This window comes from Falco peregrinus, chromosome 1 (genome assembly GCF_023634155.1).
Source record: "Falco peregrinus isolate bFalPer1 chromosome 1, bFalPer1.pri, whole genome shotgun sequence".
Taxonomy (NCBI): Eukaryota; Metazoa; Chordata; class Aves; order Falconiformes; family Falconidae; genus Falco; species Falco peregrinus.
The window spans coordinates 126,369,989-126,388,141 of NC_073721.1; the positions used below are offsets into that span (position 1 = coordinate 126,369,989).

Sequence of the window (18,153 nt, forward strand, 5' to 3'; positions counted from 1 at the left end):
AGTCAAATAAAAAACGGAGGGTGATTAAAACCAGAGTGCGCTGTGCTGGCAGGTGCAGGGGGTGCAGCCCGGACCCATGCGCCACTGTGACTGAGGGTGGGATGAGTGCTGGCACCTACGGCACGGCTTCTGCTCTGCTCCCATGCATGAGGGTCAGCAGCATCCCCTGCCCCTTGGGTGGTGGCTGTCCCCAGGCTGTCCCTGGGCTGTGCAGGGGCTGCATGCTCACAGCTGCACGGGGAGGTGCAGGGCACATCTGGGGGTGGGTGTGCACATCTGCATGGGGCTGTGTCGGCACACAGCTTGGGGGATGGATGATGCGGAGGGCTGTGTGTGTGCGCAGTGCTCCCCAGGCCGTGTGGTGTTCCAGGGCTGGTGTCAGAGCAGCGGAGCCAGCACTGTCCCTGTCGTGAGCCACGGGACGTCTCTGCTGGCACCGCTCAGCCACCAGTTCCCAGCAGTTGCTTGCAGGGCCCCCCAAAATCCGTACTGGGCACCCTGTCTGGGGCTTTCCCATGGGCACCCCTTGCCCACAGCATGCACCGAGAGCTGCCGTGACCCCCCTCACATCAGCAGTGCTCCCTGCACGCAGCTCACGCCCTTCTCCATCAATGACAGAGCAGGGCAGCAGGATCCGGCCAACACTCACATACCGATTTTTCATTTTTCATCCTCTCTGGCTTTTAACACCCTCAGTAAAAGCAGAGCTGCTGGGGAGCTGGGCTTCAGGCTGTATGCTGGGATGGAGCTTGATGCTGCTGGGGTGGATTGTGGTCAGCCCTTGGCAAACATGTGCTAGCGGCGAAGCTCGGGAAGAGTGGTTGGGATACTGAGCCCAGCATCTCTGCCTCCCCTGTTAGAACCACCCGGGCATTCGCACCGATGCAGGGCTGGATGTCCCGCTTGCACATCACCCCACAGGATTCTGGGCTGCACGGACCTTCACTGAAGGTGCAGGTGCTCCAGCAGCACCCTCCACCTCGCACTGCCTTGGTGCCGTGCCGGCAAGACCTTTACCCAGAGCACAGCTCCCTGGGGGGCAGCTGAGCCGTGCAGCTGGGAGCTTCCCCAAAGTGCCTTTTCCCAGTGCTTTGACCCCAGGAGCAAGAGCCAGCAGAAGCTCTTGGCTGATTTGTGCTCGCTGCTGGTTTCCAGGCCCCCGGGACATCCTGCTGGCTTGGTTGTACTTCAGCTCAGTTCCTATTTTGCTGCAAAAACCGTAGCTGGGCTTTAGCCATTCAGTGCTGGGAAGTTTCCACTGGTTTGAAACTCATTGCACCGCTTGCACTGGAGGCACCATGAGGCTGGTACAACCTTCGCAGGCGCTGATAACACTGGGTTTGGAAACACGAGGTTTTCCAGGCTGCTTGTACACGGGCACGGCACTGGGAAGAAAGTCCTGCCTCGGGCTGGAGGTCATGCCCAAAGCAGGGTCGAAGTACTTGGGTATAAAATCTCTCCTCCGCTGCTGCCAGGCAGAGCTGGTGCTGGTGCACAAGCCGCCAGTGCAAATAAATGTGGATGGATTATTTGATGGGTTTGTGTCAGCGATTGTGTGAAAACAATCAGGACTAATTTTAAAGTTTTTCATGGTTTTATTACAGCACAGTAGCAGACTTCATCCTTTCCACCTCATTTGACTGGCTCTAGCTCATAAACTTGTGCAGGCGAGGGGGTAAGTAGAGTAAATCTACATCTTGGCCTCTGCGGGCAATGGTTCGGAGGAAAGAAGAGCCCACGAGATGGTTTAAAACACACGCTCAGTGCCAGATGCATGGGGTGGGCAGAGAGGCAGCACTTTCCTCCTGCTCGCTGCTCTCCTGGCCCGTAGTCCTGCGGGGACGGGGGCTGCGAGGGAATGAAGTTGGTGACAATCTCCCAATGCTGACCCCTGCCATGCAGCTGGATGCAGACATGCGTGTGCCCAGCCCGGCCACGGCCTCACCTGTCCCATGCCCACAAAATCCTTGTTTTGTGCCAATTTGCCAGCAGGGAGGAAAAACGTTGCAGGAGCTGTGGGTGACCCAGAGGCACCCGGTTATCCATGATGCAGCCCCTCCTCCGAGCAGAGCTGTGATGAAATTGTCTTCCTTGCACTGCCTGGGGATGGCTTTATTTTCTTCATCCAAATAGCAGGGATGTTTATAAACCCCGCCCTGCGTGGGCTAGCGCTGGAGCGTAAGCATTGGCTTCCAGTGGCACACATCCATCCCTGCATCCATCCCTGCATCCCCAGCTCATCCCTGCCAGGGCAAGAACACCGCAAGCTCCTCTTTGCTGCCAGGGTTGGATTTCGTGGTAGCAGAAGTCGTGACCACGGGGTCTGGGTTTTGCTGGCAGGATCTGACCCTCTGCACGGGGGTTGCGTTGTTAAGGAACCTGTTACTGGGCCCATTGCTGCAAATCCCCACATCCGCCCCCCCCCCCATCCCGGGGTCAGCCCGCAAGGCTCCGACACTGGGAAACAGGGCATGACCTCAGCCCTGGGGCATCCCTCCTGGTGGGAACGGCACCCCAGAGGAGACGGCAGAGCCCTGGGAAGCCGTTGTCCGAGGGGAAGCCGTGCTGCAGTGCTGGCAGGGAAGGGTTAACAGCCTTACACCCAGAAATTGCTGTCAAGAGACTTTCCCTTACAATTAGAATGCAGGATAGTGCTGCACATTCACCAGCCCTGATTTCAAATGCCCTTTAGTGCTTCTCCCCGTGACCCGTGGGCAGCGCATTACGCCTGGCTCCAGTTCCTCCAACTACTTAATTATACAGGAGCAATGCTCGTGCATCCCTCGTGGTTCGCGATCTACCACTGTTCCAATATTGTGCAACACTTTACCAACCGTCGCAGTAAAACCGGTGGCTTTAGTGGGGTAGAAGGGGAAATGCTGGGTTTTGCAGCCAGTGCAGGTGCGGGGAGAGCCAGTGGCTCCTGCTCCGTGGTGACCGAGGGGACCCCCATGACGGGCCAGCTGTGGTCCTCCGTCCAGCTGGGAATGATGTAAGAACTCTCTCCAGTTTGGGAGCACCTCCCTCTTCATCTACATGAGAGTTTGAGCTTTACAGTCTCCGTGGAGACAGTTAAGCAAGTTTCGGGTGTTTTCCGGTGGGGCCTGGGAGCTGAAGATGCGCAGGGAGGTCTGTGAGTTAATATTTTTTCCTGCCCTTATTCCACTTCCTTGCAGCCCGGCCGAAGCTAATCCAGAGCACGATCGGAGAGCGTTTGGCCACAGTTATTTCCGGTTTTATTTTGTTGCCTTTTTCCTGTTCCACTCAAAGACGAGCCAGAATTAATTTGCTCCTAATCTGGGAAAGCAGCCGGCGGGGCTGACCTCCGCCGCGTCCTTCCCGCCGAGCCCAGCCGGGGTGCGGGACCCATCCTGCCGGGTGCGGGGGGTGAGCAGGGCTTTGGGCAGAGCTTCTCTGCCCTCCTGCCAGCTTTGGCAAACCTGCCCCAGCCCGCTTGCTTGGCTGCCTACGCCCGGCCAGGCTCAGCCATGTGGGCTGTGTTTGTACACAGATGAGTAATACGTTCACCCGGAGCCAGCGCCGGCGATAACGCAGCATCCGACCCAGCCCCACTCCCAGGAGCAGCGCCGTAAGTACCGGCCGCTCAGCTTTATCCCCTGGATCAGTCGGGCTCGCTGCTTTTCATCGCTGCCCCGGGGATGCTGAGGGTTTACACAGCATGAGCTCGCCCGTGGGTCCGTGCTGGGAGGCTGGGAGTCTTTCGCACGCGCCGTGAAAAGATGAAGGTGGGGAAGAGCTGCGTGTGGCAGGGATGGATGGGGCGGCAGGGCCGGCAGTCCGTTGCTTTTTCACTGCCCTCCTACAGCACCAGCAGCTGGTGGCGGTGCTGGGTGTTTGTGGAGTTTATGGAAGTTTTACTGGGCAGCGGTTTAGGAGCGGGACAAGGCACAGCGGCGCGGGCGTCCCCCAAGGAGGACGGATAAAAGCGCTGGGTCTGGCAAACAGCTCCAACACGTGCCTGAGACACACTGATTTCAGAAAGCCTTAAGCTTCTGCGTATTGCTTGGAGCTGCCTGCTCGTCTCAGATCCCGAGCAGATACCAGCAGCCACCCGCAGCAATAACAACCTCCTACAAAGCCTCTGTTGTTCTGCTGGAAAAGGTCTTGGCATGTCCCATGCTGCTGACGCCGGTGCTGAGCACTCAAGGAGCCCAGCTGCTAGTTTTGCAGTTCAACTCGTCTGTCTCCTTGCACTGCCGTAAGAAAGTCATAAAAGTCAATGATTAACAGCTAAAATATTTCTCCCTCCATTGAAAGACACCGGCTGCTGGCTGGTGCTGGCAGGGAGAGCTGTGCCGAGGGGAGAGCCGCTGCGGCCGCGCTCGCTGGAGCCCAGTCCGTGCATGTGGTGGTGGGACAGTGATGGGGTGACAGGGGACATGTCTGGGCTCCTGTCACCAGCGACAAACCACAGCTTTTAAGGGTGAAAACTGGTGCCAGGGAGGAACCTTCCCTGGGTGAACCTGGCACAAACAAAGGCTGCCGGGCTGGACCTGAAGCCTGTGGTGCCTGGCATCCCCACGGGGCTCTGTGCGTGGCCGTGGGGGGGTGAGGAGGAGGAGGGGGGGGGGGAGGAGGAGGAAGAGGTGTGTTTGCAGCCAGTCGGGTGAGCCTGCGGAGTCGGTGACATGCTGTTTGCAAAGGAGCCGTTTGCAGAGGTCACGGCTGTGACATGCCCCCACCTCTGGTCCCACGCCACTGCCACGGGAGCACTGCTCCCCGGGTGGAAAAACTCCACCGAAGGAGGAGGAGGAAAACATGGGACTGCAGGGTGTGCCCGGGCTGCTGCTGCTCCCCGCAGCTCCGCTGACTCATTTTGCTCTTAAAAATACAAGTTCTTGGTTAAGCCTGGGCCCGGTGCTTCCCACGTCCCCCGGCGGAGGCAGCCCGGTGCGGGGCACGAGGGGGCCAGCTCCTGGCTCTGGACACGGTCCCTCTGGGCTGCACCCCAGCGCGCCCAGCTCAGGCTCCCCTCCAAAGGCTCTTTGCAAATCAGGGCTCCCACACCCCATAGCGTGCCTCTGTGAAGGGCTTGTGTGGCTTCCTCGCCTTTACTGAGATAAGAGACATTATTTTTGTTCCATCCCATCATCGCCCTCACTTGTGTTTGTATCAGGCGTGTGGGGGTCAGAGCTCGGTGCCAGGCTGCCCTTGATTTTTGGAGCATGCAAATAACCAAGGGCAGCCCTCGCCCCCTGCCCTCCAGCTGGGTCCCGAGGCTCTGGAAACCACCGCAGGGTTCAGGTCCCCTTTCCACCACAGAGAAGTTCAGGAATACCAACGGGCATCAAGGAAGGCTGCTGCAGGCTCTGGGTAGCTTTGAGGCGGCATGCTTATAGTTCAACAGACAAGAAAAAGCTTCTGATTTAATCTTTAACTAAAGCCATTTCCAATTTTTTTTTTACGTTGGGTTTATTGCTCTCTTGCCTCGTTAATTTTTTCCCTTTTGCTAACCACCTCCCAGCCACCTCCCTCTCTCCGGGCGCTCCCCGTGCACGGTGGCCCGTGGCGCGTTGCCCATGTTGGTTTGCACCGGAGCTGCTTGGCCGTGCGGGGAGGGGGAGTCTGGGCGGGGAGGAAGAGAAGGAGAAGGCAAAGAGTAATGCCAGGGGCTGGGGGCTGGGAAAGGGCAGCGAGGTGGTTCACATGGGACTGGCAAGTCTGTCAGCACTGGCAATGTGTGCCGAAGGCTGAATTTTGGTGTGTCTCAGTGTGAAGTTTATGGGATGGCTGAGGCAACCGAAATGCCATCCCGGGAGCGGCTCTCGGGAGGATGCGGAGGCTCTTTCTTCTGGCTCCGTGGGCTGGAGGGTTGCAGACATCTCTCAGAAACGTGGGGGGACCAGTCTGCTGGTTTCCAAGTGACGTGCCTGTGTGACCAAGCTGACCCAGCACACCGAGCCTCGGGGTCCCCTCCCGCCCTGCTTCCCCCAGGCCAGGCGGTCCCTTGCAGGAGGGTGCAGGAAATATTTTTTTTTCCCACCTTAATTTCACAGACCAGAGGTGGAGGGGGAGGGGGAGAAGCAGCACTGCCAAAGGTGTTAGCGGGTAAGAGATGGAGACACTGGGGCTGGAGGGGCTGCGCTGTAGCACTGGGATGTTCGATGGGGAGCAGGCGGAGGTGAACCAGCCCAGGTGCTGCCTGGGACCCCAAGTCCTCGCTGCTGCCCTGAGGGGACCTGCCTGTACCCCACAGACCCCCAGCGCATGCTCAGGGCTTTCTGTGCAACCTTGGGGTGCTCTGGGGACACAAGCGCTGTTCCCACATCACCCCTAGCTCGACTGGGGTGATAACAGGGAGTTTCAGTCCCTCTGGGCAGTAGACACAGGGACATGCTGTCCTTCTCCCCCTGCCCTTTAGGGTATGGGTGGTAGAGAGGGAGCCCAACATCCCCTGCAGGGGTGGATGCTGTCTCCCCTCCCCATGCCACAGGAACACCCCAGGAGGTGTTTGCACATATGGGTCTGGGACCTTGCATGGTGACACTCTGCCACATCCCCACCAATGCTTGTCTTCCCCAGGCCACCTGTCCTGAGCCCAGGGAGCATCGCTTCAGCTGCCACTGGGCAGCCCCTTCCCCATCCCATCGTTTCCCCGGCGGGGTGTGAGATGTGGCCAGGCGGGGTGTGAGGCACTGCCGGGGCTGATCCCCAGGGAAGCTGAGCCGAAAACGTCCCTCGGAGCCGGAGCCCCAACCCACACGATGCTGAGCCTGAAGTTACCCCGGCTGCTCAGCATCAACCAAGTGCCTAAGGTCAGAGAGGAGTTTTTCTTCCCTAAGTCCGAGGCTTGGTGGGGTTTTGGGAGGTGACAAGTGGGAGCAGCGTGTCGGGGTGGCCGCCCCTTCCCTGAGATCACCTCCCATGGAAGGGACATGACTCTGTCCTCACAGCAGGGTCCTGGGTCCTGAATTATGGGCACCCTCCTTTTGGCAACCTTCCTTCTCCTCCGATCTGTTCTTCCTTCTCCTCCGATCTGTCCTTCCTTCTCTTCTGACTGCCCCCAGTGCCAGTCCTTGCCTTGCAGGGCTACCAGGAGCAGGGGATCCTCTTTGGGTATCGCCCTCCAAGAAGCTCAGCAGCAGACTGCCTCCTCAGCGTCTTCCAAATGACCAACGAGACCCTGAATATCTGGACACATTTTGTGCCTGCCTGGTAGGTACCGTGCTGTGGGTCTTTAGCACCCACGGGAGAAGGTGGTAGAAGCAAGGCCAGGGGAGCAAGGAGGGGGGAGCAAGGCTAGGGAAGCAGGGATGAGGGACACGCGAGGGCACGATGCTCACCTTCCTCCATCCCACAGGTACTTCGTATGGACCCTGGTGGGGCGGCTGCGAGGGCCGGGGGGCCAGGAGGACCCCCACGCCTGGCCCCTCCTCGCTTACCTGCTGACTTGCTGCATCTACCCCCTCGCCTCCAGCTGCGCCCACACCTTCAGCACCATGTCCACCCGTGCCCGGCACATCTGCTACTTCTTTGATTACGCAGCTCTCAGCATGTACAGCCTGGGTAAGGACGGGCAGAGGTTTTGGTGGGGTGTCAGTCGCTGGCACTTCCCTGGGGCAGCAGGAGCTGAAGCACAGGGTGACACCAGGGACAGGGCTGAACCCTGGGTGCTCAGATGGCTTGTACCCATGGGACAAGTGGGGACAGTGGCTGTTTGTATGTAGTTTCCGCGCCTCCTCTTCCTCCTCCCTACAGCCTGGTGCTTGGGAGGGACTGTGAAGCATCTCCAACACCACCATAAATAATAATTTGGGGCTGGGTTTGGTACCGGGCAGCCCCGGGATGGAGGCTTGGCTGTGTGATGCTCTTCAGTCTTTGTAGTAAATAGAATAATGAAAACAACCCACACTAAAGACAAGTGCTGTCAGTGACGTTGGTGGCACCTCGCTGGGGAGCAAGCCCAGGGTAAGCAGCCGTAGCAGCAGCTGGGATCTTAGCATGGCACAACACGCCTCCAGTTCCTCATGGAAAGGTGTCTGCTGGAGCTGGCTGTTGGGGTGTCTGCCCGATGCTCCCCTTAACTGAGCTGCTCTTCTACCTTTGTTCATATCTCCCTTCCCTAAGAGTGCCCAGCGCCAATTCGCAGGTTCACAGCTGGGCCCAGGAGGATGCTGAGGGTCCTGGTGGGACCGGGAACTAACTGGGCACCTCCTGTATTTCCAGGGTCTGCGCTGGCGTACTCAGCGTACATTTTCCCAGCAGAATGGCTCAACAGCACTTTCCACCACTGCTACGTCCCCATTGCAGTCTTTAACACTGTCATTAGCACCAGTCTGTCCTGCTATTCCAGGTAAGCTTCTGCTTTATCTGCCATGATTGCTACAGCATAATCATTAATTAGTATTATTAATAAAGGCTTTCTGTATTGTAACAATACAAGCCTTAAGTTCAGGAAGGGGAAGAAGGGGATTTTTGGTTTGGGAAACATGTTGCATGTTAGCACTAGGAGAGTTTGACAACCAAAAATGCAAAACAAGTGAAGTAGCTTTAATTTTTGAAAGTTCAAAAGGTGATTTTGTATGGTGCGTGCCTGGCAGGAAAATATCCACCTTTTTTTGGCCATTGTTTTTTCTAACATAACTTGCAAAAAGGGGTGGGTTCCTCTGCACCCAACATTTAAGCACGTGTTTGGGTTTATACATGAGCATGGTCGTGCCAAAGGCACGTATCAGCCTAAGTGCTGTGTGTGCGTGTTTATATGTGTGCGAGCGTGTGTGTGTTTATAGGTGCGGGCAACAAATTTGCAGAGGAGGAACCTCAGCATTCTTGCAGTCAATTGCTTAATTTTTAAAGCATGAGCAGCATTGCGTGTGCTGTATTTTGTTCCTGAATGGCATTAGACAATTTGTTTGGAATATCTCAAATGTTTAAACCACTTGGCTGATTTCCAGTGATGCATGCCATGATCTCTAGCTGGTTTGGTTTTTATTTAACTCATGGTAGATACCTCCCTGAAGGCTGTGTTTGTAAAGCACTCATGTCTGCCATTACGACGACATGCAGTTCGCTTTGCAAAATGTACAATTCCTGTTTTCACAAGCAGCGTGAATCGTTTGGCATTATCCCTTCCTTCTGTTTTGGGGTGTCTTTGTATTTTGGTGTGTCTTCAGCATGTGGTTGCTCTTTGGCATGTGGTCGCCTGTCGTGACATCACGTAACCCTGGGAGGCCTTTGGGCATGGCCCGGGCAGCCCCCAGGACCCCCCCGGCACAGGGCTGTGTTTTGATGATGCTGCCTCAGCAGGGAGGAAGATTCTCCTATGTCCTGACAAACACAGCAGGAAGAAATCACACTGCCCGGCTGGCTCTGCTGCAGGAGAGGGGCTGCCACAGGGTGGGATGCAGCTGAGCATCGCCGTGTCTTCCTGAGAGAGGGAGTGCTGAGCTCTCGGTATTCCTTACGGATCCTGCAAATTTGGCTCATTTAAGTGTCTGTTGAGTACGGGGGGATTTACTCACCTTTTGATCTGAGGGTTACTCGCTGGAGTAACTCCCTGAGGTGGAAGATTTGGACCTGTCCTTGCTATTACTAAGCAGTAATGCAAACTCAAGGATCTTTCTTGGCTCACTCAGTGGATGATGCCAGCTGGGACTTGCTATTTTTTCCTTATATTCCTCATTCCTTTCTCTTTCTTTTTGTCTCTTTTCCCCCTCTTATTTTTGTCCTGTGCGTCTCTTTATTGTCTTATTAGATGGGCTTAGCAAACGAAGCTCACTGACCATGTGCTAATCCTAGTACTTACCACTTGAAGATAACATTTAGGAAATATCAGCAACTTGAGATCGTTCCAGATTAATTTGGATTGTTTAAAAAAAAATTCTTGGTCTGCAAATTTAATTGTCAGCATCTCTCTGCTACAAAACTGTAAGTAAAGGTATGTGAAAAACATGCAACTATCGCTATGTGATAGAATAGCAATTCCTGTTGTCTCAGTAATTTTCATTAAAGAAGTAGTAAATCCATCAAATTAGGCTTAAAAATAAAAAAAAAAAATCCAGAAAACATTCCTGGGTGAGGAGGAATGCTGAATATACCAGTCCCAGTGTGGGCCAGCAATGCTGCCGGTTTACCCCCAGGCTGGTGAGCACAGAATGAGCCCCTGTAATTCATCCCGCACCCTGCACAGGCTGGGTCACCTCTGGGGACCACGGTAGCCATGGGAACGGTGCCCCGCAGGCTGGGATGCCAGTGTCCCCTCCACATGCCCGCACCTGTGAGTATCTCAGCTGCGTGGGCAGCCCCCAGCCGCCCACCTCTCCTGTCTGTTCTCTTGCAGAGCAAGACTGGTGGGGCTGCAGAGGATGAGGGTGCATGGTTTTGCACCTGCCTCTGCCACAGCGCTTCCCTGGTTTGCACAAGTGGCTTGCACCTGGCTTGCACCACGCGGTGCCTGAGCCACAGCTGGTGGGTTGGGGATGGGGAGGCAGCAGGGCTGGCCAGCCCTGAGACCCCTGTGAAACCACCAGCACCTGGGCCACCCTGTTTCCCACCGCAGGGTGCTGCTCACTGGTTGTGTTCACTTTGGTGTCATCCTCGGCTGAGTCACACCAGCCAAAATGTCCATCCAAGTGGGGGGGGTGGACAGGAGTGGACCCGAAACCGAATTGTGCAATGGGTGGTGATGCTCCCGCGCCAGGTGCACTCGGAGGGGACCTGCCCAGCCCGGCACAGGCTCAGCAGCCACCCGGCAATGCTGTCAGGGCTGCTCCGCCAACCGCACCCTGGGCAGGGCTGGCTTGAGGAGCCGGGAGGGTCACTGGCTGTCTGGCACTGCGGCCACTCGAGGGGAGAGGCTGGCAACACACCTCTCTGGTTCGGAGCTGGTTCGTGCTCAGGCTGTCAGCACTACCAGAACCTGGCTGAGCTTCTGCAGCACAGCCGGACGCAGCAGCAGAGTGTGCCCAGCCTCTTGATGCACCCCATGGAGGTCGACAGGAGCAGGGGTTAATGCAGAGGAGGATGCATCAACATGATGAAGGCAGGGACTTGCAGTGGGGCATCTGAAGAAAGGCATTTGCTAAGCTACTGCAGCAAGTTTTACCAAATTCACTGGAAAAAATTCCAATCCTAGATGGCTGGTTGATGAGTCAACAGTAAGATTTTTGTTGGTTGGTTTTTGCATCCTGTGCGCTGAGAACACTGAAATGCCATACAGGGAAACACATGCAGACGGACTGAAATAAGTATGTTTATCCTTTACGTAGCGCTAGGTACCCCTGTAGCACTGAAATAGCGAGCATCCGCCTGCATCCCCCCACCCCGATGATAAGCAGCTGCACGAAAGGTTTCTTTCGTTCTTGAGGATTTGGCATCTCCCTGCGGACATCCCCGCAAAAGCACAAAAACCTGTACGTGCTTTTCACGATGAGAACAGAGTATGCTTGAACTCTGCTACACTTCACGCCATCCTGCGTGAATAGGGCACTGTCCCCAGGGTCACCGTGCATCTGGCCACGTGCCCAGGCTGTGATATGGTGGCTCTGTTTTGGCAACAGAGCGGGGCAGGTTGGAGCGGTGCGTGGCCGAAGGAGCAGGAAGATGCGTGACAAGGGTGAGCGCAGCACCGCGCAGCAGCAGGTGAGCGGGATGGGAGAACAGCACTGGGCAGGTGAAACCATGGTCAGAAAATACAGCAGGAATCATGCAGAAATACAGGGGAAAATAGAGCAGGAGGCTTCTCCAGCATCATCGTGATGTCTTCTGAGCAAGCCACAAGCCACGGTGGATGGCTAAACTGAGGACGAGCAAGATGAAAGCCCTTATCAGTCAGTGGCTCTTGAGTATAACTTGAATTGTGGGGGTTTCAACCTGTATTTTGGGCCATATTGATAAAGCCCTTCTGCTCTGTGGGTAGGTCTGTTGTAATTCTGCTCAAGTTCATCTCCCTGTTTCCACAGTGGGCTAATACCCTGTAAAAGTTGGTCTTTCCCAGCAGGGAAGCATCGGAGGGAGAAGTTTTCTGTTCCTACTTTGGAGCTCCTGTGGCTGCAATGGGAGGGCAGGGTGATGGGCTTGCTGCTGGAGCCCTCCTCGTGGTAGGGCCCATCCTGATGCCCACCTTGCTGTCCCGCAGCTGCCCCCACGCCGGAGGGGCAAGGGTTGGTGTGGGGCATGGTGCCTGTGCCGGTCTTGCTGCGGGCAGCTGGAGATGCTGCATGGGGCAGGATGGCTGGCGGCTAGGCCAGCGTGTGCTGCTAGGCTTCTTCGAGGCTCTCCTGGGCTTTCCGTCTCCAGGTTTTGTTTGGGTTGTGCATGTCCCCATGCAGCCAGAGCAGGCTTGGGGCTTGGCGCAGGGCTTGCGACGCAGCTCCAGGGTTTAGAATGTTTTTTTGGGGGACCTGGATGGTCAATTATTTTGTGATTTCAGCTGCAAAGTATGTCCTACATTTCAGCAGCATGATTTCCTGGGGAACAAAATGCAGAATAGTGTTCCCTGTCCAGACATACACTTTTCTCCTCATATACGGTGTGATTATAACCAACAGGCTGCTTCTTCCATTATAATGGTGATGTCATTAAAAAGTAACTTGTTTAATTAATTTAGTTTGTGATCTCAGTAACTCTCTCCATGCATTCTCTGAAATGACAATCACAAAGTCTTGGCAGGATGTAAAAAAGAAGGATGCTGCGACATTTCATGCATTTCAGACATAAGCTGCAATACAGCTTAATTAACAAACAGTGACAATCACAGCCTGGGTGCTGCATTGCCTACAAAGCCTTCCAAACCAAGGCAGATGTATTCTCCTTGATTGCCATGCTCAGAAAGCTGGGATTCAAAATCAAGAGCGAAAACTCAGTTAAAAACAACTGCAGGGGAAGCAGCTGTTTAAAGACCAGCTCTGTTCCTAGCTGCTGATGGGTAACAGTTAATGAGCAATGGTAAAAGAAGCAAAATCACCCGTGCCAGGACAGTATAAAAAAGATTGTTCTCAGAGCTGCAGAGATGCACCTGCGAGAGCCAGAGAATAGGACAGGGGAGGGTGGTCCTTAAATCTTTCCTGCCCCGGCTCAAGGTTTGGTCAGGGAAGGTTCAGCCACGTGAGCTGAGGTTGGTCACAGCCTTAATACTCTCAGCAGACAAAACCTGCGCTACTCTGGCTGAATTCACAGTTATCCATGGGAGGATGTATGTGCAGTCTATATTCTGCAATCCACAGTCCCCAGCAGACAACTGGCAAACAGAATTCAGCGCTTACGTTAACCTAATGTGCCGTGCCGTGCCATGTGAGATACCTTCTCTGTTTTCCTCTAGGTTTCTGGAGGCGGAGAGGCCCAGGTTCAGCAAGGCTTCCCGCACCCTGGCCTTCGTGTACCCGTACCTCTTCGACAGCATCCCTCTCTTCTACAGGGTACGCCTCCCACAGCCCATATTCACAGCACCAAGACATTGGTGTGCTGCAGGGTTGGAAATATCTGCTGCTTTGTCTTAGTCTGAAAATATTTGGGAAAATATGCCAGCTTTTATTTTTTTAAAGCAAAACAAACTCCGGCAGGAAAAGAGATTTGGTTATTTTTTCCTGCACCTATTGACAGGCAGATTCCTTCCACTTCAAAGCCCTGCACTCAAACTTTGCCCACGCTGCAATATTACTGCCTGTGAAAGCTGCAAGTTTTCTAGTTCCTAAACTGGAACAGGGTGGGAATTTTGTTGCAGTGAGGTCTAAGGGCAGGAGGTGTGGGGCTTGGATTTGCATGAAATGGAAGCGACAGCTCTTCTGTTGGGTGATGCCAGAGGCGATGGGGGCTCAGGGAACAGTGCTGCCTCCTTTAGAAATGTGTTGTTCTCCTCTCTCCCTTGCATGGAACCCTGTGTGGACCCCTCTCTGCTGCTGCAGTTCTACCTGTGCGCGGCGGAGAGCTGCACAGAGGCTGCGATCCTGGTCCACTACAAGCACACTGTCTTTGCCTTCCTCACTTGCTTCATCTTTGCTAGCCATCTGCCAGAGAGGCTTGCGCCAGGACACTTTGATTATATTGGTAAGTGCCCAAAGGGTGAGCTGGCATTGTTTTCTCATTATTTTCAGGAAGAAAGCGCATTAATGCATGCGTGACTCCCAGAGGTTATAATATATTCCCTGCTGGAAATCTGAAATGTAGTTTTACATATGAGATACAGCAGTCTCCTGCCTAGGTAAAGTGGGAGCAACTCCGGAAGCATGCTGTTTCCAAATTGTTTCACAGAGGGTTTCATGACCACAAAGCACTCATTTCTCATGCAAAAAACCCTCACCTGTGGCACAACGGTGCTTCACAGTGCCATGTCAGGGCACTGTAGGAGCAGCCACCAAGGAGGATGGATGGCAGTCCTGGCCGCACCAGGGTTTTCCCCCGTTCCCCTTGCCACGCTGTGCACAAGCACGGTGCTGTTTAGCATGCTGCCTGTGCCAGGACCGCAGCAGCGAGCTCACATCCCTCATTTCCATTAGAGCCAGCTGCATTTTGGAGAGGAAGATCGCTGGGCTCTGGTGGTACAATGATAAAAGCCACAGTAATTAGCAGAATAAATATTTAAAGGCAATGGATGCTAGGCAGAAGGTCCGCTGAGCCCTCACAGTGGTGGTTTAATGAAGCCCAGGGAGTTTCTTGGCTTTTGGCTTTGTTGCAGGGCACAGCCACCAAGTTTTCCACGTCTGTGGGATCATTGGCACGCACTTCCAGATGGAGGCCATCATGATGGACATGTCTGAGCGCCGTGACCGGCTCCTGCCCACCTCGCTGCTTCCCTCCTCCCTGCAGACTCTCGGGTCGATGGGCATCTGCATGGCCGTGAGCCTTGCTGTCATCGGGCTCTGCTCGATGTCCCTGAGCTTCATGCCAGAGCCTCTGCAGAGAGAAAAACCACACGGGCATTAGGCTTCAGGTCTAGATAGTATTTATGCTGCTCCACAAGAAAGACCCTAAACAATACACGTATGGTATGGATGAGGAGGAGTTTATTTGCCTATGCTCTCTGAGGAAATATTTATTCAAAATTTTCTCAAGAGCAAAACATATTGCACTGGTTTTTGTACATTTAGCTTTAAAGCTAGGAACAGATTATGAAATGCTTTTAATCAAGTTGCCATTTCAGCAGAAGAAATATTTAAAATAATCTTAACTTTTTCTGTAAAAGGGAGATAAGTGCTAATACTTTCCAAAGCAATAGGCATTCATCAGGTCTGCCTTACAGAGGAATCGGGGAGGCAAGTGGACGTGGGTAATGCCGGTCATCTGGTGACACAGATGTCCTTGTCACCAGTTTAGACCGATAGCCAAGATTCCTCGGCGAAGGCACGAGCAAGGGCTCTCCCAGGGGCCCCCTAACTAAGGTTTTCACCTTGAAAGTGGCATTATTTTAAAACCTCAAATATCCATGTTACACAGCCTTATGCTAAACCCAAGTGCCTGACAGATGGGGATTGAGAGAGACTAGAGTTTGCCTACATTTTAAATTCAGCTATTTTTAATCATTACCTGGAAGGAGTTATTCTAGAAGAACTCTCCATGTGACATTCCTCCAGAAAAGCTTTTTTTGGGGTCCAATTCACGTAGGTAAGTCCTGGGATTTTAATTCCCATGGAAGAGCTGAGCTCCCGACTGTGTGGGTGATGCAAGTGCTCGGTGGCTGACACAGCCCCAAGCACAGGGTGTGGGGGCACCGTCCTTCCCCCCTTGCACCAGACAACTCCGTCCTGCAGTCGCAGTTGAGCTCCTTCTCTAAACTTGTTTGTAGCATCAAACGTAAACAGAGGAAGAAATATCTTCCCTGCACCCACGAGGTGATGACGTGGATTTCCTTAAAAGCACTGTTTTGTGTCAAGTGTTTAACATGGCTGTGAAGCCGTGCTATTCAGAAAAGGTGTTTGACACCTTGTTGAGGGCAGTGGCTGAGAAATTCATGACTGCCACGCCGAGGCATCCTCTCCCGGGTGTTCCTGGAGGCACGATACTGGGCTAGATGGACACTTGGTCTGAGTGTGTGACTGGTGGTAGATGTGTCACCTCTGAAGCTCTCTATTTTCTGGTCCCACTCGAGTAGAATAATGTTTTTCTTGTCATGAGTGAATAAGATGGGGGTGTCTGGGGAGAATAAAACATCAGCTGAGCAAGAAGTGGGAGTCTGTACAGTGTAGGGACAGGGGCATTGTTAGGTGAAAGGCAGGATTGCAGAACAGCTGAGCTGGTAATGCACGGGGGATCAAAACCTCTAATTTTAAAGCCTTTCCAGAGTTAGACCTCTGCTCACCTTGCTTTCCCTTGCTGCTGCATCTGGATTTTAGAAGCAGAAGCAGAGAGGCCTGGTGAGAGCCTGGAGGCCTCAGCCTGGTGCGGGCGAGGGGGAGGCAGCCCGTGGGGGAGCTCGGCAGGTGGCTCCAGCCACGAGGCTGTCATGTTGGATTTACCCAACGCCACGCAGGAGGTACAGGAACACGTGATGCAAAGATTACTGCTAGGGAATATTATCAAGCTTCTTGATAATCATACGGGTGTATAATTTGTTTTGTGTATAATTGCCTCTGTCAAGGTATAATTGATGCACTTTTGAGTGACAATACAACGGCTCGTTAAATATATTATGGGACAAATAAGTCTTTTGAAAAATAGCTTTCTTTTGAAAGCTGACCAAGATTTATGTTAATATTTATGAGCACTGGAACGTAATTGTTTATTCAACAGTTTTAATTCATTGAAAGAGAAAACTAATATAACTATCGCACTGATATATGCTAACCTGATTTGTATAGTTTCATAAAAATACTGTCTGTGAAAATTAATCACTTCGGAGATAATTGCTAATAATTGCAAAGCTTATTTACCTTGTGTACTCGTGTGACCAGAAAGGAATCTGGCTCTGCGTGCAAAGCATGATTGAAGAGTCTGTAAAATTTACATGAATTGTTTTCTTCTTGGCCATTTAACTTTTGAATTTGGGAATTCCTCTCATCTTCCTCAGGTGACATTATTTGTAGGAAAACTACATAAAAAAATGCAGCACCATATTATACACTACCATAATCCCTTTGGATCCTGCAGTGCCTTGCATGGACCCTTTGTCTGGCACATACTTTACACACTGAACAAGTGAATGACCTCGAAGCAGCACGGGTCAGCCAGATTTCTTCTTCAGTTGGAGACAGGCCTTCAAAAATCTACTCAATGTACTAAATTTTATTCACATAAAGAAATAAAAATTCTGTGTCAAATTGTTACAAATAAATAATACAGGATATTTATTTGTTGAAACACGTTGTTTCAGTGTGTGTCTGTGCCCAGTCTGGAGCAAATCCCAAACAAACCCATTAACTTTATGACCAAATCCCAGAGATCATCACTTATCTCCTCTTCAGCCAGGCAGATTTTACTGCGCTGATGAACTGTGCAGATACAGCAGATTTTTAGGTCTATCAGGTTCCTTTGGTTAAGGTAAAAGGTGAATCTGAATATTCCTGAATAACGCTTAATCCAAAATACACGTCTGTTTCCAGAAAACTATAACACACAATGTGGCTTTAAATAAACTGGAATGAGGGTATGAACATGACTGTAGCAGGAGTTAGGACTGTCTTCTGGAACAGCTCCCCAGTCGAGGCAGGCGTTGTTGTCTGACTGGCTGTACCTTCAGTCTTGGGAAAGGCACCCGTGTGCGAATCGTTAGCTTGCTTGTTAAAACGCCTCTCCTCCTGCGATGACACTGAACCGTCCTATCATCCATCCTGCGTGTATCATTTTCCAGGTGGGTATCAGTATGCTGGGTTTCATTTAAGTCCTGAGTGGTCTGGGATCCACGAGAAGCAAGCCGCTGCTGTGGCAGTCAGTGGAAGTGTGAGTGGAGTTTTTTGCTGTGGGAAGTGCAGCTTCAGACACTGTTTGGGAATTCAGTCTGGTTTTTAGGGTGGCAGCCCCACCTTAGCAGTTTCAGGGTGCAGGGTGAGGATGGTCGTGCCTTGCGAGGCGCTCCGTGGCAGTGGGACTGCACGTGGGTCTCTGTTTCTGCTCCTGGGGAGGTCCGTTTGATCTTGACCATTTGTATCCTTGATACGTTATGAGAACTTAAGAAATTCTTCCGTTTCAGTGTATTTTAAAACACTGTTCAAAATTTAAGGTTGGCCCAGGACACTGGCTTCTCCTGATAGCAGTCACAGTAAA

The 18,153-nt window shown here is 53.0% G+C and overlaps 1 protein-coding gene across 7 annotated transcripts; it reads left to right on the forward strand.

Annotated features, from left to right (window-relative positions):
- Nucleotides 1-2,785: 2,785 nt before the first annotated feature.
- On the forward strand, nucleotides 2,786-16,896 carry PAQR5 (progestin and adipoQ receptor family member 5). 7 transcript variants are annotated; one of them, XM_027789549.2, is made up of 9 exons: nucleotides 2,786-3,129; nucleotides 3,512-3,589; nucleotides 6,544-6,776; nucleotides 7,049-7,176; nucleotides 7,322-7,527; nucleotides 8,188-8,314; nucleotides 13,280-13,376; nucleotides 13,863-14,004; nucleotides 14,633-16,896. In XM_027789549.2, the coding sequence occupies exons 3-9, from the start codon at nucleotides 6,726-6,728 to the stop codon at nucleotides 14,878-14,880; spliced, it is 999 nt and encodes a 332-aa protein (XP_027645350.2). In that variant the 5' UTR covers nucleotides 2,786-3,129; nucleotides 3,512-3,589; nucleotides 6,544-6,725; the 3' UTR covers nucleotides 14,881-16,896. The 7 variants fall into 7 exon arrangements, with proteins under 7 accessions (XP_027645350.2, XP_055647382.1, XP_055647360.1 ...); XM_055791407.1 differs by having other exon boundaries at nucleotides 2,786-2,992; XM_055791385.1 differs by having other exon boundaries at nucleotides 2,786-3,589.
- Nucleotides 16,897-18,153: the final 1,257 nt, after the last annotated feature.